We start from the raw sequence: 21,684 nt of genomic DNA on the forward strand, positions 1-21,684 counted from the left end.
TCATAACAACTCCTGCATCTTTCTTATTAATTTATTTTCAAACAATCATTTTGTTTAACTTTCAGGTATGTTACACAGTGGTATAGGGGAAAAAAAGTTGTCCAACTTATTGTCGACACTGAGCATTCCACCATGTTCCAAAACAACACTCAAGAAAAGAGAAAGAGAAATAGGTGAAGCCCTTGAAGATATAGCACGTTCAAGCTGTGCTGATGCTGCTGTCAGAGAGAAAAAGATCTCACAAAGTAATTAGAAAATAAAATATTCTCAAATAATCATCTATATATTGAAAAGTGCTTTTGATACATGACTGAGGTAAATGTTGCACAAAATAAGATGTATATGTGATTCATTGGCAGCATGGTATGAATTGTCCACTGTCCAGACAAGATCATATATTTAATATACATTTTGTATTTTAGAGAATCTTCAGTATCTGCATCGTTTGATGGTGGCTGGCAAAAGCGTGGATCTGGCAAATCCTACAGTAGCTTATCTGGTAAATAATAATATTGCTCTTATGATATAATAGGTAAAATATACGAATCTACTTATCAGGATGTATAAATTTTACTAATGTAAAGTGTAAACATATACAATTACTACTAGCAGTAAAAGGTGTATAATGGGGAATCACCTAAATAGATTTATATATATATATATATATATATATATATATATATATATATATATATATATATATATATATATATATATATATATATATATATACTGCATTTCTTTTTTCCAGGCCATGCTGCTTTCATTGGACATAAGACTGGTAAATGCATTGCATTTTCAACAAGGAATAAATACTGTAGAAAGTGTGACAGAGCATTGAAGAGAGGATGTGATGTAAAAGAACATGATTGTACAAAGAACTGGGAAGGTAGCTCCAAGGCGATGGAATCAGACATGTGTATATCTATGTTGAAAAATCTAGAGAGCAATGACGTGTGTGTTGGAACGATCATCATGGACAATGACTCTACAACGATATCTAAAGCTCGTTCAGAAGTGAAAGCGGACCTGAAAAAGCAGTGCGACAGAAATCACCTTCAGAAAGACTTTCAAATAAACTTTATGACAACAGAAAAGCCAAAAACTTCAGGGAACTCACACCAAAAACAATTTCACACATATCAAAGTGTTTTCGATACTGTGTATCACAAAATAAGGAGGATACAGAAACAATGAAGAAAAATTATTAGCACTGGGAAAACATGTCTTTGGAGATCATTCATATTGTGGTTCATAATGTGGATATTTGCAGAATCCATTGAAGTACAAGCCAAAACATCTTCCTTACAGCAGGTACCTTTGCGATGAAAACTTGAAGATTACCCTTATGGATCTGCTGCATAAATATTCCAGTGATGCTGATAAGTTAACCCATCTAGGGAGTTCTCAGGCTAATGAGAGTCTCAACAATGCCATTTCCAGCAAGGCTCCTAAAACCAATTTCTTCTCTGGATCAGAAAGCAATGACTATCGAGTTGCAGCAGCCATTGCGCAAAAGAACATTGGCTATGGATATGTGACTGATGTAAGTACATATACAAGTATATACACACACACTCACACACACAGTAAAATCAAAATAACTAGACCTTTTATATACATTTTATTGAAAGAGTCATTGATTTGTAATGTATTTATCATGGAAAAATATATTCATTCCAGGTGTGTCAATCTGTGATGTTATCTCCTGAGGAAATAACCAAAAGATTTCAGAGGAATATGACAGAAAAAGGGAGAAAGCAAGAGAAAGAGAAAGCACAATACAGTTCAAAAAGAGAAGAAGGGAAAAAAGGAGCAGCAAAGTAATCACCAGAAAACTTGTGAAGTAAGAGAGGGAAAAGCATATGAGACAGCAGTTGATATGAATAACAACATATGCTCTGATGATATTTGTGAAATACCTCCACCGCAAACTGAACAAACATGCAAAGGACTGATACCTGGAGTTGAATATGCTTATGTGTCATTTGATCTTGAAACTACAGGACTTGGTATGTTAGAAATAAGTTTTTTTATAAAATGATAATCTAAATCAGAAAATGTATTTCTCAATTATAATTATCTTTTCTTGATATTTGGTTTCTTTCTTCATATAAATGAAACAAATGTTGACTGTGTTTTAAGGCAACATTGATAATTTAAGCCCCCTTGGGACAAATACATTGCCCTCCGCTTCTTGTTGGGCAATATTTCATCCCTCAGGAGCAAATAAAAACAATGTTGCTCCCAACATTATTCAATATCTTTATTATATATTCATACTTTTTCATGAAACACAATTTTATTTTGTGATTACAGGTAATGATTCTGAAATTACTCAGATTGGAGCAGCCTATATACATGACAAAAGCTACAGCCAGTATCTCCTGCCTTCTAAAGGATTTCAACCAGTGCGATTGCTCTGACTGGTCTTACCGTTGCTGGGAGCCAAATGTACAAGGAAGGCGAACCTGTTCCATCGACATCCACATCTGAAGGACTTACCAACTTTTTACAGTGGCTTTCTTCAATTCATAAACCTGTAGTGTTAGTGGCTCATAATGCTAGATTTGACGCTAATGCTTTTTGTCGTGCTTTGATCACAAATGACATGAATGGTGATGCAGGGAAAGTCATTCAAGGATTTGTTGACACACTTTCACTCTTTGAAAAAGAAATGCCTGGACTTTGCTCATACAAGCAAACTGACTTGGTCAAATCTCTCATTCTAACTGACTATAATGCACATGATGCAGCATCTGATGCAAAAGCTCTACTACAACTTCTTACTTCACAGAATTTTTCAGAACACATTTTACTTCAACACAGCTTTTCATTTGATTCGTACATTAGTCTACTTCATTATCATGAAATGGTGCAAAAAAAACTCTTCCTCCCTAGTGTGCTTAGTGAACAATAAAGTTATTTCTAAAATGATAATGACACGCATAGCGAAGTCAGGACTCTCTTTTTCCCACCTGTTAGTGGCTTATAAAAGAGACTCTCAGCATGGTGTGTTGCGATTGCTCTCCGAGAACACTTGTGAAGGGAAACCAAGAGTAACAAGCAATAAAAAAATCACTGGAAACCTTTGCTCTTACATTAAAGATGTTTGTGATTAAAGATATTGTTTAAAAATTTTTTTATCTTTTTTTATTTTTTTAGTATGTGTGTGTAACAGGAAAAAAATCAAGGGGAGTAACTCTAAAAGAGTAAAATTGCATTTTCTGGTGCATACTTTTCATATATATATCTATTTATAAAATTTTCAGCTGGATATAATAGAAAATCTATTAACAACAATGTTGTATAATGAAAAACAAATCAGATATCTCACTTATCAGAAAATTGTTCCTTTAAACAAAATTTTTTGCTAATTTTTCCCTCTATTTCATTGAAATCAATGTGAAATGAGAAATATATAAAATTTAAATTATTTCTCACGATAAGATGGAAAGAGTGGTTTTATGTGTTGGTAAATGTCTTTTTATATACATATCAACCTATAAAGGAATCCTTTAAGAAATGTGTGGATAAACCAGGAACGTTGCCAATGCCCTTAAGGAGCAAAGTGGACCAAAAATCATTGGCTAGCGAAGATGAATAAAACAATGATTGTAAAAAATTGATTTCATTTTAATCTATACTCGTGAGAAGTGTGATGCATTGTGTAACATTATTTGTTGGTCAATCCGTTTTAAAATGTTAAAACTGTAACATTGGGGTTTTTTGTTATGCACTTAAAGGACATATCACATGTTTTTTAATTTTCGGAATTTTTTAAATAAAATCATTCTATACTCATTTAAAATGAAGTTTATTAACGTTTTCATAAAATATTCTGCCTTATTTGTGAGTTTGAAAGCGATGAAATTCAAATGTCGCGATATGCATATTTTCTCTCTCGATCTACCCGCCATGATGTGTGACGTCATATGCGACCTCGAGCGAGAAGGTGCTGTTAGCCATCTTTGTAATTGGATTAGATTTAAACGACAATTAAACTTATTATCACCTATTAAATTGCCGATAACGGAACATGATGGTCTTCTGTGCCTCCTGCGGGTGATTTAGCCACCGAAAATGGGGATATGGACTGTTGTTTTTTTAAGTTTCCCTTACGAAAGTATGCGGTCATCTTGTGACAAATAGGGGTCTATCTGTCGACGAGAGGATTTATAAATAAACATTCAATTCATATATTATCAATTATATGGTACATATATGGTTTCATAAATAACTCGTATTCATTTCTCAAAAAGAAAAAATAGAAGTTTATGCACACGGACCTGTGTACAAAACGCAAGTTCATCGGAGAAAAATAACGAGAGGGGACGCCATTTTGGATACCGCCTCGCTTCATTAGCTGTTTTCTTTTTCTTATTGTTAAACTATACGTTCATGTATGCATCGGTTTTGTATACATGATTTCTTCATTCATACATGTAGCTCACCTCTGCAGAAATCATAATTTTAGTACGGTAGGTGAGATTTCTGTGAGTTTTATTTTTTGTGAGAGAAGTCATGGATCGAGTTGTCGATATTGATTGTTTACGCGAGAAATAGACAAAGTTTGTTGATATACATTTATACGTAAATGGATAAAAAAAATACGAAGATGGGGTCTTACAGACATAAACAATAATTAAGGAAAACGTTCTTGCCTGCTTTTATAATCCAGTGTAATATAGAGTAAACAACCTTAGAAAGTTGTGATCGGTTACTGCCGACGGACAAACTTCGTGTGCACCACAGTTTTACAATAATGAACATTCTGAGTCGTTAGGAACGCCAAAAACCAAGACTGTTGTAGATTTTAATAAATAAACACCTTTAACAGATTTATTTGAACTACAATCCTTACTAAGTTGTGTTTACAATATTTACATGTCGATCAATTTGATCGTCATTGCCGACTTCATCGTCGCTTTTTCGGCAATATCATCGTTTTTTATCCGTACTAGTGGCTCAAACATGTAAGACTGAATAATAAGATTCTTTTAATTTAGTCAGCATGTAAAAAAACAACTTACATGGTGATTGAATGTCAAAATTTAAAGAAGATAATGCTAATCCTACAATTTGTTTACAATCAGCTGTTCGAAGAAGGTCGCATGTGACGTCACTGTACCACGTGACACGCTATCTAATTAACGAGTTTTTAAACGATCGGGGCTATAATTTTAATTGATATGATGGCTAATTACCGCTTTTATACCGTTAACAAACTGTTAGGATTAATTATCAGATACACAAGGAAGCCAAAAAATATAAAATGTCGTATACTTTAGAAACATGCGATATGTCCTTTAAAATCAGTTCTAAGTAAGTATCAAAATTCAGTGGCCACGCATAGTCACAGATTTTCTTCATACTTGACAATTAATAGACTTTCGTGAGTAAAAAAGCTTAATACCATTTATTTGTTGCTATGTGGTCCCGTTGCCATAGTAACCGAGCGTAAAGAGGTAAAAATGGCATTTTAATGCTTATTTGAGAACATATTGTGAGTAATGGGCACAACTTGGGGTTTCCAGGGTAGAATATATTATTAATAATAGTTGTCATTGAAAGAAACAAATTCATGGAGAAACGCATATTTTTAGAGCGTTTCCAAGGTTAATAACCAGAAATTTTAAAATCTGTTTTCTTCATTTAATTTGAATAAAAAGTGCAAATCTTGGATTGTTTGGTAAACACTAATAGGATTGCACATTAAGAAATTTAAATATGAAAATTGAGGACCGTTGCTATGGTAATAAGCTTAAAAATATGGAAAAATATAATATTTTTAGGCATCTTTGAATGATTATTATTCACTGACAATGATTAAATATATAAAAGCAATTAGTGAAAAAAATAAAGTCTTTCCTTAACTTTAATGACACCTGAAAAAAATCTGAAATTTAAAAAAAATAACTGAGGTTCTGTGTGATTTTTTACGCAACTTTATTTTCCATAGCAACAACACTTCTCTGCTGCATAACAAAGCTTTTGGTGTTACATAATGAAAATTTAAATACATTTTTACAAGTTCCAACTGAAACAATTGCAAAATATTTCTAAAATCAGTAATCAAAGCATATCAAAATCATCTTCAATTTCTCAGTTTTTTGGGGGGTTTTTGGCATTGTTGCCGTAGCAACGGATGCCAATTTTCATAATAAAATGTATATTGCATGGACATTGATATGGATGTAAAAATTTAAAAGTTTCCCATTTAGGCTTATTAAAAACCGCAAAAAACTGATTTCGAAAATTCATAACGGTTTCTATGGTAATATTTAAAAAGTATTGGTTTCTCCATTAATTTTCTGATATAATTAAAGAATTGAAAATAGGATAAAGGTTGTTTTATGTCTTTAATAGTTTACATTAGTGGGCAAAAACTTCTAATATGGCTTCAAAGTAGGTAAGTTTTGATATTTTTCGATCTTTAGCCTCGATTACCATGGCAACGGTTACCCCCCGCAACCAACTTTTAGTGGTTATTTGCGCTTTTCACCTAGGTGTGTCCATGTATGAAATATAAGGAAAATTGGTGACTACGCGTGGCCAGACCCTTTTATAAATCTTTGATTCTTACATAGAATTGATCTGAAGTAAGCTTATTTTTCATTGACCAAACCCCTTTCAACAGTTCGGCAATTCTTTTTTAGTGATTAAAAACATACTGCATTTCTTACGGATACGTTATAAAGCTTTACAGCGTACAAAAATATACTCTACCAACGGATCAAGCTGCTTTGATGAAAAGTGTTTGTATATAAAGCGATCTTAAAAATTTCGAAAGTGATGAGTACCTGTAGAACACAATAAAGTCAATTTATCAATATTAAATAATCATTGAACGTTGTACAGTGTACAATTCATAACCAAAAAATCTGGAGCGATATTTGTTGTCAATACCAGTACCAATTCAGTTTTTCAAGATCTGTTCCTGTTTGTAGTTTAGTGACTTGAGCTATATATGTCTCATGCGGGTTTATTTTTTTTATATAAAAACGCAAGAACCCCCTCTGTTTAACTCACAATGTACACATTTCCGCCATATTTGAGATCTCTAAATATTTCAAAACATCAACTTAACATATTTAGAATGAAACACGATATCCGAACTATTTTACAACACTGGGCATCTCATTCTTTAAACGATAACTTTCGTTCTACAGGTGGATTAAAGTTCATCATTTTTGCAAGGGGTGGAACAATGCAATGATATACCGATGATGCAGAGATAGTCGATATTAAATAGCCGAAATAGCTTTCCTTTTACTAGAATATTAGTTTTCAAATTAAAATGCAAAAGATAATCAACTTTAAATAAACATATGTTAACGTTAATGTAATCAGTGTAAGAACTTGATGCGTCAAAATATATCAATGTATTTTTTTAAATAGCTGTGACATTTGCTTCTTGTTGCTATATACAGTCCCACGTTCTGTAGAATTCGAATTGTTTCTTAGGTCGGTATATACAGCCTTTATTATCATTTTTAGCGCACTTTTACAACCCCGAATGGCGCAGTTTAGAATGGTAGGGTCTGTTTGTTGAATGACACGGCTCGTTACGTGCACAGTTTTTTGCAAAGTATGAAACAGACAGTTTTAGGTTCTTACAAAAAACTTTCACCTGAGAGCCGGTGCCAATATGGAATTGTGTTTTGATAGAAATATTTAGTAAATACATAAAATGGGTATTAGAATGTCGAATCAACTGAACTGGGCTTGATATTTTTTTCAGATTAATTTGAGATAAAACTGTATTTTCTAAAATTAAAAGTGTTTCATAATACAACTCAATAACTTAATAATATCGTTGATTGTTTGGAATGCTAGATTTCCATTTCGTGCACTCCATTACAAAAAATACCATTGACAAATCGTAACTGATAGTAGATCTAGAAATATGTCCGTAACCGATCTGTTGACCCTTAATACGGTATGGCCATTAGATATATTTAACATGACGCGATTTGTCACGATCTAATTGTCCGGTAAGATACGACAAAATACGTTAAGATAAGATTATCCTGATGAAATGTGCGATAGGATTACAATCTGATCCATCTAAACTTCACGACATTTTCGCGATTTGGTTTATTAAGATACTACGCACGCATGCATACTACGTATGTGTTACGAACTTACGTGTTCGGTTGTGATTAGCTATGATCATGATGGCGATTATTTTTCAAAAACAAGATGGAAGATGATCACCATTTGAGCTCGAAGCGTGGAGTTTGCCGACACCAATACTGATTTAGATCATCACAACTGGAGGGGGGGGGGGGTGGGGGGGGGGGGGTAAAGGCTTCGCTTAAAAACAATACAGAGAGAACTGATACGATCATAAAGAATATCTACGATTTAAAAATAATCGCGTTGATTATAGAAAATATTTCGACAGATCAACAAAATCACAACGACAGTCCTCAAGATTTGGTTAGGTGTGATGCAATTACTACAATAACTCTACGATGAAGACCGCGAGTTTAATCGCACTGCGAATCGTGATAGTGAGAATATAGCATGGAATACTTAAATGAATTTTAACACAATAAAAATACTGAAAAATACAATCAAACTAAAAAACTGATAAAATTCATAAGAGGACAAGCTTTAATAAACAAATGCTTTTAATGCCGAAAAAGATACAAATTACAAATTTGACTCAAAACTAATATAATGCCATTATGGATATGTGAAGTGAAACTAAATGCACCTAATCTGGTAAAGATTTAATATTTTGCTGTCTGTGTGTATGCACGATCGTGTTTTTCCACGAATGGCATCAGTGAGGTTACATGTTATTTACATGTTATTTACATATATTTGAAGTTACTTCGTATTATGTGCTCTAAAACTGACAAAAACTGCATCATTTCATTAAGAAATGGTCAGCAGCTACTTAAGTTAAAACATTGCTGTCAGCTGAGACACAATTAAAAAACAGAACTTATATATATTCTCTGCATGACCAATAGTTATTCATTTGAAATGTATGACTATGTACGAAACTGCATCTTAAGCGATTGCAAAACTTGCAACCGTGGCACTGGCATAATTGACTTGCACAGTGTTGTGTCCTTGAATACAAAATGATGTTTGAAGAATATGAAGTTCTACCGAGGTAGATGTATAAAGAGTTTATTAAAAGAATTTCAAAAATACACATGTATAACAATTAGGATTGATTTATATAATTATCATATCATTCGAATATACGAAAACCGGGACTAAATATTCAACGAATCTCATTAGAGACTGAAACATAAAACCAAAGTGATGACTATAGCTATGACCTGCTACCTCAAACACAAAGTAAGCAGTCAGGGGTAAATAAAAATTCTATGTCCTACTAGTATTTTATAAAACTGTTAGCGTGGAGATCCTTGCGAATTTTTCATTAACACAAACTATCATCGCGTTTGCGTGTTATAAGTTATTTTAATGTTTAACCTTTTCTTGGCAATTCTGATAGGACTTTGAATTTGTCTATTTATTCCAGCCGAAGTTTTAAAAATAATAAACACAAAATACATGGTGTAAAACGTTGTATAAGATCACAAAAAAGAATATATAATCAGAGTTATTTCTTAAAAATTGCAGTTTATGTGATTCTAATGTCATGTTTGAAGAGAACTGGATGGTCGAGACTATCTAAGACTATATCAACATCCTTTGAAGGAAGAGAAATATTTAAAGATATAGGATAACATTGAAACTTTACAGTCAACATATCTGATATATTTCTTTACAAAACGACGGTTTTTTAAATGCCATATTTCAGACTCTATGACGAATCCTACGGCAAAATTGTTGACCATCCAGCTATCTTGAACAAAAGTGATAAAAAACCAAACAAAGTACACATAAACAATTAACAAAACAACACAAAAAGGACCTGTTCAGGCATATTCAAAATGGTGTTAATAAAGTAAAAAAACAACTACCAGGTAACAGGATGTGTCAATGAATTAAGTTTTCAGCACAAACATGTTTTTAAAAGCATTAGATGAAAAATCTTGGCTCCCCAAAATATATTTTCATATAAATAAAATGTTACCTATATTTCTTTGGAATATAATGTTGGGAAGTAAATAACCAATTGGAGATTCGGAGTGTATGCAAAATTTGTGTAATATCTTACTGACGTAGATATGTTTTTGTATTGATACTCTAATTGTCCTTCTTTAATAGCTATCTGTTTGTCTGTCCGTCTGTCTCTTTCTCTCTGTTTCTGTGTGTGTGTGTGTGTGTGTGTGTGTGTGTGTGTGTGTGTGTGTGTGTGTGTGTGTGTGTGTGTCTCTCTCTCTCTCTCTCTCTCTCGTTTGTAAAACTTTAGTCTTCTTTAGTTGAAAGAAAATGCAAAGGCTTCCTCGATAGTAAAGTTTACTGCAATAATGTTTGAGTTTGAAAGGCCTTTGTTATATTGACGACGATATGTTTATGATTTTTAACTCGGACGAATAACCCTCTTCAATTGGTTTAAACATCTACTAGTAGTTAAAATTGTACAATTCGTAAATAAAAATTCAGATCACGGGAAGTTCCATTCACTGTGCTCTTTTACCTAACTACTTTAATTTGGTATAATGGAAATAAAAGAAATCTACGCAAGATGACCGATGATAGATGTTGCTACAAGGTTTTTCTAGGGCTGTTTACAGAAATTGTTCATTTCAATACTTTCATAATATCCACCACAAGTTTTCATCTTGCGACACATAACATGAATTTAAATGTTGTATGTGCCGATAAGTAATTTAATATTTTGGGGGAGGGTACTGGTTAGGGGGATAGGCGGGATCGTTAAACATGGACTGAGAGGGTTGGCTGTATCCTTGCCCGAATCCAGGACCATATCCAGGGGGAGGGGGTGCTCCATAGCCATAACCTGCTGGTGGGGCTGTAAAGAAAGGTAAAAAAAAAACAGGTTTAATTAATGTAGCATAAAATTACATAATCAGACACAGCTTCTGTTAATTTTTTTTTTATTTACTTTTGCCTTGGCATCTAATCCGAAGGACAATGTATGATGATAATATTTACATTTTCTTGTATCTTGCGTTTTAGATAAAAAGAAAAGCCTACTGTAATGTTGAAAATGATTTGATAATGATAAAAAGGAATAAATATGTGTGATGATAGAAGCACATCAAATACATAATCAACTGAATATATAATGACTATTTTCTTTTAAAAGAAATACATGTACTTGATAACTTACGAGGATGCTGAATTGTGTTGACATTATTGACATTAGTCACTGTGGCTCCGCCCCCATGCATCGTGACCACGCGGTTCCTCTGGCTGTTTTTAGCGGCACAGATACACACGACGACTACAGCTACTACGATAAGGAACACTATTCCCCCAACGACCGCACCAACGTATGTACCCACACTGAAACCGAAGAGTATCAGCAAAGGATTATCTTTAGCCATGCAGTAAATGTCGTTGTGTTTTTAGACAGTGTTATTTATCGATGAGTTATCTGGAATAATTTGTTGGATTATGATTACTAAGTTTTTAAATTGATGATATGCAAGGATAAAATATTATAAATAGGTTAATAGGCAATTAGATCCCATCAATAATAGTAAAGACAAGTTTTAGTTCTGAAAAATTGAATGCATGTAAATTTAATGTAAACTAATTTCAGTTTTCAATAATAAGATTATAATTCAACCAGTTATGTGTTGAGGTTCTTTTTTCTTATTATCAGAGCAACAAAGATAAAATATTGATACAAACAAAATTTTGTCAACATAAAATGATTAATTCCTACTAGCAATTAGGAAATTAAAAGACCAATTGTCCAAATGTGGCCCAATGATATAAAAAAAATTTCTAGGTCATGAGTATACAGATTAAAAATCCGATTTTTGCTTTGGAAAGTTTTTGATGTTTACATGTAAATCTAAGAAAAAATAGCACAATTTTGTACATCAAACAATGGTCTTCCGTGTAATTAATAGTATCCCTCTAAATGAGAGACAAGTAGTATGCCTATTGTATGTGTAACAGACGACTTATTGGTGACGAAATGCATTTTTACCTGAAAGTAAACTTATATCAGATCATAATATCAAATATTTGAGAAAATTGTGTATTTATTTCAAATAATTTCGATGTTGTCTATTCCCCTTTATCGTTTTCCTGATCTGATCCTTTATACCGAAATCTAACGTAAATATGATTATTTAAACAATAAAATGATTTCTTTGGTGATTCATTCGGGATATGAAGGTAGCGACATTGCAGGGAAAAAATATAACCCGCGTTAGCGGGTAATGTTAATTTTTCCTGCAATGATCCCTACCTTCATAACCCGCATGAATCATCAAAGAAAGCATTTTATTGTTTATATGAACATCTTTCTTTAACTAGTTAATAAATTGATTATGAAAAGTTAGTAAAATTCACTAAATTACTGTTAATGTACATAGTACGTCAGCTAAAAGGAACAGCCAAATGGTCTCTTGTGAAACTTTGAGTCTGGCATCATCATGATTATTTAGTGCAGTCCGTGAGTTTACTTTCTCTGTAGACTCAGACCAATCGATAAACAGGGCATGTCAATTTCAGTCCTGTCAATTTTAGCCGCTGTAGATTTCGACCAATCGATAAATGGGGCGTGTAAATTTCAGTTTGGCTGTTTCTATAGAGCTATGAATTGACTATATATTCCCGTAAGAAAAAGAGGAAATTATACATGGTAGATGTAAATATTCTGTTATAAGTCCAGTTTTACTTTTATTTCTTTCCTGTACGACAATTTATGTAAACCTCAGACGATTTTTATTTATATTTTTTCTGTATACTGTGGAATCATTTTTTTTGTGGGGGGATCAATATTCGTGACTTTCGTAGGTACCCCTTGCCTATGAGTTTACATTTCCACGAACGTGTATACAAGGATTAGTTTAATATTTATTAGAAAATTATCCCCAACTTGCTAGCAACGAAATAACATCCCAACAAACCAGGAACATTTTCAGTATCCACGAACATTGGCCCCTACGAATATAAATGATTCCACAGTAAATGTTCCTCCTTTACTACATTATTTGGTATGAGTGAATACACTGAGCTGGTACTTGCTTACCTGTCGTAGCTGGAATAGTAGTAGCAGTAGTAACCACTGTAATAATAGTAGTAGCAATAAGCCGCCGACGCCAGAGGAAGACCTACAAAACGTTGCTCAGTTATTTACTTAGATAAAAGATTCGAAAAACATACAGTAAAACACAATTATAGCAAACACGCCTATAATGAACTGAAGCTAACAGCAAAGTGAATTTAATTTCCCGTGACTTATTACATGTTGACGGATATAACAAATTATGCTTAATACGAAGCAAAATCGCCCGTCCCTCCCTATTTCGTTATAAGCGTGCTTTACTGTATGTGTGGTAGAGTCAAGTATATGGCATTCCTGCTAGCTCTGGCTAGAGGGTTAACCCTTTAGCTCGATCGGTAGAGTGCTGGACTGGACTGGCATGCCAGAGGACCTGGGTTCAAACCCCACAGAGGCAAAAAGTGTCTCTCTTACATGTGTTCCATTACTATGTCACATTGCACATGCATTTAAGTAATTGCATTGTATTATAGTGAAATCATTTGATCAAAGTTGAAAAGTAAACAACCACCAGCTGTAAAGTACGAAAGCCGAGAAGGATCATTCGAGATTCGAGATTCGAAATTCGAGATTCGAAATACGAGATTCGAGATTCGAAATTCGAGATTCATTATCTAAATTAACCAATCAAATCAAGGATCTGAAAATATGTATTCTAGCGACATCAAACTGTTTTAAATAAAAAGCATACGTACATACTCTTATATACAAATAAATGCTATGTTCACTTCTCCTTACCTAACTAAATAATTATTTGTATTTACTTTTACACATAATATCTAAGTAGACTAGTAATAATGCAGTGTGCTTCGCGGATCTAAGTGATTTTGTTGGCCCTGGTGCATTTCCACCTGATGCGTTTGAACCCTAAGGTATTTCACCACCAGTAATAGTTTAAAACCCGGGTTTATTACCCCTTTTGTGTAAAAATGCGGTTATGGTAGAGAACTTCATAAGCGGAGCTAATTTTTTCTGTAGGGGTTCCTAGGCCATTTTTTAAAAAATTTACTGTGTAAATTTAATAAGCTCCAATTTTCCCGAGGAGGGGGTCCAGATCCCCTGACCCCCTCCTTTCTAGATCCCCGCATGAAGATTAATACATGTATCTAAATAATCTAAATATAAATAATCTGTCCTGTTTCACTAATAAATATAAGCATCACTAATCGTTTATATGTATGCATACAGTGATACACTAGTACTATGATTATAGACAAATCAGATATTATCACATCATACGGAATTATTAATAAATACACTTTGTTTAGTTTTCCTCAGTAAACAACTTATTATGAGTCTTACTTTTGGAATTGTTTTCAATATAGAAGGATACCTACTCTCTACATTTAAAGGTAGGGATGATAGGGTGCCAATTTGTTCACATTGCCGATTTCTTGTGCAGAGAACAGTAAAACCTTTTATTTGATTGTGCATGAATATTTCAAAATTAATTGTTGTGCATGTATTTTGTTATAATTCATTCATTGATTTATCAACAAAAAGAGTAAAAGCATATGTTTCACAGCCCAGTTAAGTTTCTCTGTAGTTTCCTACCCCCCTACCCCCACCGCACCAAAATTGACAATAATTACATATAAGTCATACAAATGTTTACTTTTTTGTAAGTAAATCTCTAAAGATGTAAATAAGCACTGCAAACAAAGATGTCTGTATTTAATATACTACTACAGTACACTTAGCCAGATAAAATGTAATCAGGATGAAACTACAAGGGGTGAGTGGTGCAAATTTACCAATTTTTCGCCATACACACAGAACACCAAATAAAGAAACTGTGAGTGGTGTGTGGAATGCATAAAAGAAGGCGGCAAATTATCTCAAATAATCAGTGCAAAAACCCACAAATAGGCTGTTATTTGTTACATATCCTGCAAAAACATTGATAAAAAATGTTATCGTCCCATAACATAGCCGATTAAGTTAATGTGTACATATGGTCAACGTACATGTAATTCTAATATACAAGAAGGCGGACGTATCAGGCGGGGATCCAGAAAATTAAATTTCAAAAATGATCGGTTGAATTACATTAAATGCTTTGAAAATTGTTTTAAACTATCGCACGGGTCAAAATGCGTGATAGAAGCTATGTACAGTGTAATTGGAAACTTTCATTTTATATCAATATGTAGTATTACCTATTATAACAAATGAGAGTATAGCACAACTGCCACAAGCAATACATGTCCTATACCGGCACCACCTCCCTCCCCATAAAAAAAATTATTTGCTAAAATGTGTGTGGTTCAAGATTTTTCTAAAGGACATACCCGATTAGAATTGAAAAAGAGTCGTACGTTTAAAACTAATTTTGTCAAAATTTTTAGATTCATTTGGTTATATTTTGGTCCATTTGGGTAAATATATGCACCAGCGCAGCTCTAATTTATATACAATCAGGCCATAAATTCAAAATATTTTCAAAAATTAATAGCTTTAAATCCAGTGGATGAAAGAAAAGGAAAGCAAGTCGAACTCGATGAGTGCTAATACCTGTGTTGAATGAATGGTACAGTAGGATATGCGCAAAAAAGTCCCGTCTACTCTTTCCTACCCTATTAATTATTGGAATATTAAATCCGATTATAAGAGTCAAATTAAAAATCAAGTACGGATATGTACCTGTTTATTAAAAGTAAAACTACTCATAATTTATCTACAGTGCATCGTTATGGAGCTCCACAGAAAGTTTTATATTAAATTGCCGAGCCAAATAAAAAAAACCTGGAAAACGAAGAGAAAACAAAGTGGGGACAGAATAACTGACAAATTAATTAGGACTATATAGCCCCCCCCCCCCCCCCTGAAATGTATATACTGAAAACAGATTATTGGCGTAAAACATCCACACACAATTTAAAGAAAATTTCATGGTTTTTTTATCATTTTCGCTAGCTAATGTAAGACATCACAAATACCCCAAACCCCCTCACGGAAAAGGAAATGCTAGGTGATGAGAGAGAGAGAGAGAGAGAGAGAGAGAGAGAGAGAGAGAGAGAGAGAGAGAGAGAGACAGAGAGAGACAGGGAGACAGAGAGAGAGAGAGAGAGAGAGAGAGAGAGTCGATGTAAATCACAGGTGAATCACAGGTGCGCTAACACCGTTAAAATTAAAGCTTGCTAGTTGGTCTGCCCTACCCTAGCTACCTCCTCTCTTTTCTCGTTTTAGAGGCTTAATTATTGTCTATATATGCTTGTAACAAATCAAATCAATTTCAAATTCTAAATCAAACTCAATTTGACACTACAAAACTCTCTCTGTGTCTGTCTGTCTGTCTGTCTGTCTGTCTGTCTGTCTGTCTCTCTCTCTCTCTCTCTCTCTCTCTCTCTCTCTCTCTCTCTCTCTCTCTCATATCGACAATGGCATTGCCATACCCTACAATACACTATTCTTATCTGGATTTTTGTCTTTGAGGTTGTAAATCATTATATCTTCTATGGTTTAAAACTTTATCATAACCTATATTTTGACATGTCGATTATTTCATTGAGTTTCGTTTCATAGCTAAAACATTTAGATTAAACAGATCTTTCTTCGCGAGCCGATTTTTACACAGTTGGGGCGAATACACTTCGGGTTAAAATTGTTCGGGGGGAAATACATACAGGGCAAACAAAACCACTTAGATTCGCAAAGCCAAAAGTGTTATTTCTAATTTAATTGTTTATACTGTGTGGGGTTAATTCATCAATGTTGATTTAACCATTTTATAACCACTATATAAGAGCTATTAAGACATTTATTTGTAGGAAAGAGCATGTACGAATGATCTTTATTTAGAACAGTTTGATGTTGCTAGGATACAGGTTTCAGATCCATGATTTGATTGGTTAATTTAGATATTGAATCTCGAATTTCGAATCTCGAATCTCGTATTTCGAATCTCGTATTTCGAATCTCGAATCTCGAATGATCCTTCTCGGCTTTCGTAGTAAAGCCTATAAGACACGACCAAATATAAACTATATCAATGGTGAACAATAATACAAATGTAGCTGTCATTAAAACATGATCAATGATCAAATTTGTTTCAGATACTCGTCAAGAATAGTTTTCTTCTATTTTATTTTTAAACGAAATGTGAATGAAGATTAGTTAACGAATAAGCCTATATTTTTGCATTTATTTCAAAAAATTCTAATTCTTAAATATCATCTGGCTTGTTTACATAGGCTTTTCAGTTTTATTTCCAAGTTTGTTCTTGTTTTTTTTTTTTTTTTGGGGGGGGGGGGGGGGGGGGGTTTGCCTTAGTATATTTGTCAGATATGAAATACATTTTGAGTCTTTACCTTACTGTCTACTGCAATATTACATGTAACACCTTTCAAAGAAGTGCTCGCAGCACTGTTAAGGTTTACTATGAAAATATCAGCGGATTTAAACATTTATACCGAGCGCAGCGAGCCCGCCTCGCGAAGCGAGGATTAATGGTAACAGGTATATAAATATATAAGAACTATTTTCTTGTGAACTTGTAGTGATTTTAAAAAATCAAAACATTATGTAACAACCGTGATCATTATTACAATATGTAAACTAACTAACCCTTGTAAAAAAGAGTTCCAAAATAATTTTCTCATATTTGCTGTAAGAAGATAAAATCGTCTGGTATAAAACTTGACATCTTTCTAATGAAAAATCACCGCGGCTTTTAATTCAATTGGATTTCGACATTTCTTTATATTTCCATTATATGCAGTTTTAATTGAGTTTCTAAAGATTATATTTAAATTCAAAATTAAATTTGAACAAGAGTAATGTGGTTTTAAAGGCACATACACAAACATATGAATATTTACCTTAAGAAATTTATGTCAAGTGGTTAAACGGTATTTTCAAAAACTTATATCAAGTAGTTTAAGTCTTTTCAACTTTTCAACGGTATTTTAAAAAGATAGCGATCTTCTTTTTTAGTTTGGTAACTTTTGGATTTTTTCTTTTTGTTCGTAGTTGTAATTGCTGTTGTTGAAGTTATTACAGTTTACAATGTATATTATTTTTGCGAGTTTTTACGCCTTTTAAAAATACAAATTCTCCCCTTTAAAGTAAAAAAAAGGTCAATCTGTACCCGTTTAAAACTTAATTACACTGCATATTCAAAGTATGAATTTAACAAATCCTGTATATGTTCACTGATAAATAGGAAAGTTTAAGAATTTTGAAATAAAATGATATTAAATTTTCAACATTTTGTAGCCGATAAGTCTTCTTAGCAAGAGCAAAAAAAACCAATATTGCTGAAATCAATTACTCCTGACAAACCTAAAAACAAAGTTGTTTTCATTGTTTGGCAATTAGTAAAAAACGTTAATTTAACATAGTTTTTGGGAGTTGATTTTAATCAACTCTCCTATGCAGTTACTCAGACAAACCGAACGTGAAACAGTGTTTGGACCTCATCACAAATCATCGCTGCTGACAAGACTTAGTTCTTGAACATAATTGATAAATTCGATGTAATGTATGCTAAAGCATTGCTTTTCAAGGAAACTTATTTATAAATAGCTTGAAAATAGTCAGATTTTTAATGGTACGAACAATATAGATATTTTTATGAGTCGTATGTATTCCTACGGCAGAGTTCAATATAGTCTCGTTCAACTCGACGCTCGGCTGTCTCCGAAAATCTCCGACAAGCAGAGAGTCTCCCTTGCTTGTCGGAGATTTACGGTGTCAGCCGAGCGTTTGGTTGAACGAGACTATAGAGTTGAATATTTCTTGGATCCATACAATTTTCGAGAAATATTTCTATTACTGATATATATTTTGATTGAATTAATTTTATCTTAAAATATTATTTAAGATGATTCATATGGGGGGTTTCTCGACATTCTTGTCGAAAAAGTCCAAAAATTCAAATTATAAAAATGTGCGTAATTCAAATACAAATTAGAAACTACACGTACTTGTCATGCAAAATAACATATCATTGATTTTAAAATAAATAAACATCGACAAAATCAACTCCCGTCAGTTCTTCAGTACTTTGATTTTTAATGTAATTAGTACATCAATTGGTGGTTGGGGATGGGTTTTATTAAAACCACTATTGAAATAAATTATTTCATTCTCTCAATAGTGGTTGGGTTGTATGTCCTTATAAAAATCAATTTGAAACCACAATTTGAAATACAATCACTATTGAAATAATTTTTTATCAATAGTAGTTGGGAAAGAACTTAATAGTTGGTAATGAACTTTATTATAAATATCAAATAAATTGTAACCATTATTGAAACACCATCATTATTGAAATAAATTTCGTCCCATGAATGTTGGGGATATAAATTTAGGTCTTTCCGTCCGTACGACTGTTTGTCCGTCTATAATTCCGTCTGTGTGTAACATTTTCGGTTCCGGATGACAGGTGGTATGGGAAACCTGGCGATATACATGTGAATCAAAGTACATCCTGATTAAGAAGGAAGTCTTCTTGTTATAAGACAGTCTTCACCAACCACTATTGAAATGATTTATTTCAATTGTAGTTGTCTTTCAATAGTGGTTGCAAAGTGATTCTCATGATGAAATACATCCCACCTTCTATTGAAATAATTTGTTTCTGTAGTGATTAAGGAAATTGTTACACAAACAGAATGATAGACGGACAGACGGTCACACGGGCGGTCAACCTCAATTAAATATCCCCCACCCTGAGTAAAGTGGAGGACAATATCTATTTCTGTAGTAGTTGTGTTTAATTGGGATACACATTTGTTTTTTGTATATTTAATATACAGTGAATTTGAATAGCATTTCTTGCAACTTACAAGGTTCTATTCAAGAGTCCTTTATTTGTTAAAAGATTCCTTTGATTTGTTGTGATCAATGTTAACAATTGGGTAAAACGTTGCCAATTTCACAAAGATCCATTACTAATTTTCTTTAAAACAACAAAGATGTATATAATATGTTAATAGATCGCTGTAATACTAGTGTCAAACACAAAAAAATAGTAAAGTCTACTTAACCTTGATGATTCTTTCTGTTGGAAAGCAATATATAATGCACTTTTTGAATGCAAAATAGACAGTAAACTGTTATTGCTGGAATATAGAATACCTAATCGAATTTTAGGAACAGATTTCTATTTATTCAATTGTAAAATAAATAAGAAAAACAAATGTAATTTATACACCATTTAGTCTGAGTCATTAAACATTTGTTTCTTTTACTGCACTGTGGATGCAGTTGGAACACTTTTAAAATATCAGTCTATTGTCATTTCAATGTCCATTTCTAATTGTGAGAAATCATGCATATGTTTGGTTAGACCAAAGATTCTTTCTCATTAATTCATTCTCCAAACACAACTAACATTTCAAATTTCGATTTGATCGAAAATATTTGTCTCTATACCTTTCGTAAATCAGTGCACTGTATATCTGAAACCTTTTTATAATAAGACATAAAATAGATCTCGTCTGAAGACCAAAATCAATAATCAATTACAAAACCGCCATAGAAACCATAATAGCCTATTTTCAAACATACACCGCACATGGCTCCTGCCAAGAACTTGAATTTTAAACACGGTAGACTTTAAATCCGAGATTCGGGTTTCGAAATCCACTTTGATAAATGATTAACACATGCACATTTACGAAGAATTCTTAATATAATATTAATGATAGTTAGGATTTTTTCAAGTTTTGGCGATTTAATTATCCATTTTAAAAACAATTCTAAAAGTATTTTAAATTTCTTACATTTTTTTTGCTAATAAAGTTAATAATGAAATTTATATAGGCTACTTCTTTAAGTAATGTATATTGTACTTTTGTGATTATAATATTTATATACAAAATATAGCAACCTAAATAAGTGATAAGAAGATAAAATAATGACTTACAAAGTATTGTAAAAATCAATTCCAGAATAAGTTTCTTCATTTTTGCGATTGGATGTTGTATTCGCTTGTATAGATCAGCACACGCACACCTTTCTTAAAAAAATCACTGCGTATTTAAGACTCAGTTGGATTTTAAAAAATTCAAAGGTATTTTTTTATGTGTAGTTTCAATTGAGTCTCTAAAAGAGAATATATTTAAACCCATTTGAACAGGAATATTGCAGTGTGTTTTACAGGCACTTACAAGAAAGAAGCAACATTTACCTAAAGACACGATATCAAGGGATTTAAATCTTTTCAACGGTATTTTGAAATGAATGTGCCATTTCTGTTTACTGTTTTCTTCTGCTCCTTTTTGTTTGTCGTAGTTGTCATTGATGCTCTTGATCCACTTACAATATTACGTTGTCTTTTTTTTAATTAATGCTTTCTAAAGATTTTAACTTTTAACTCTAAAGTAATACAGTTAATATCTACCTCTTTAACGCAACATGGCACTACCCATTCAAAGTAAACACACCTTGTAAACAAGGATAACTCCCTATCAACGTTTATTAAGTAAACTGCTCACTAGTTATTGTTTTAAGACTAAAGCTGTTTTGCGTCCGAAGTTATTTCACAAATCTTTATTTCTGTATATATTTAATTATACATTAAACATACA

General features: G+C 32.7%; 1 protein-coding gene across 1 annotated transcript; it reads right to left on the minus strand.

Annotated features, from left to right (window-relative positions):
* Positions 1-8,660: 8,660 nt before the first annotated feature.
* LOC128159949 (uncharacterized) lies at positions 8,661-21,131 on the minus strand. The gene is made up of 4 exons (XM_052823186.1): positions 21,021-21,131; positions 13,115-13,196; positions 11,234-11,409; positions 8,661-10,912 (listed from the first exon to the last, which is right to left on the minus strand). The coding sequence occupies exons 1-4, from the start codon at positions 21,058-21,060 to the stop codon at positions 10,770-10,772; spliced, it is 441 nt and encodes a 146-aa protein (XP_052679146.1). The 5' UTR covers positions 21,061-21,131; the 3' UTR covers positions 8,661-10,769.
* Between the last annotated feature and the right edge of the window lie 553 nt (positions 21,132-21,684).

Source organism: Crassostrea angulata, chromosome 8 (genome assembly GCF_025612915.1).
Source record: "Crassostrea angulata isolate pt1a10 chromosome 8, ASM2561291v2, whole genome shotgun sequence".
NCBI classification, from domain to species: Eukaryota; Metazoa; Mollusca; class Bivalvia; order Ostreida; family Ostreidae; genus Magallana; species Magallana angulata.

What these genes read in the sequence shown, in the direction of transcription:
- LOC128159949 (XM_052823186.1), bottom strand. Translation starts at nt 21,060, where the DNA reads ATGAAGAAACTTATTCTGGAATTGATTTTTACAATACTTT. An exon ending in ATTGATTTTTACAATACTTT is followed by an intron (nt 13,197 to 21,020) that starts GTAAGTCATTAT and finishes AACGTTTTGTAG; the next exon opens with GTCTTCCTCTGGCGTCGGCG. An exon ending in TACTATTCCAGCTACGACAG is followed by an intron (nt 11,410 to 13,114) that starts GTAAGCAAGTAC and finishes CTTCGGTTTCAG; the next exon opens with TGTGGGTACATACGTTGGTG.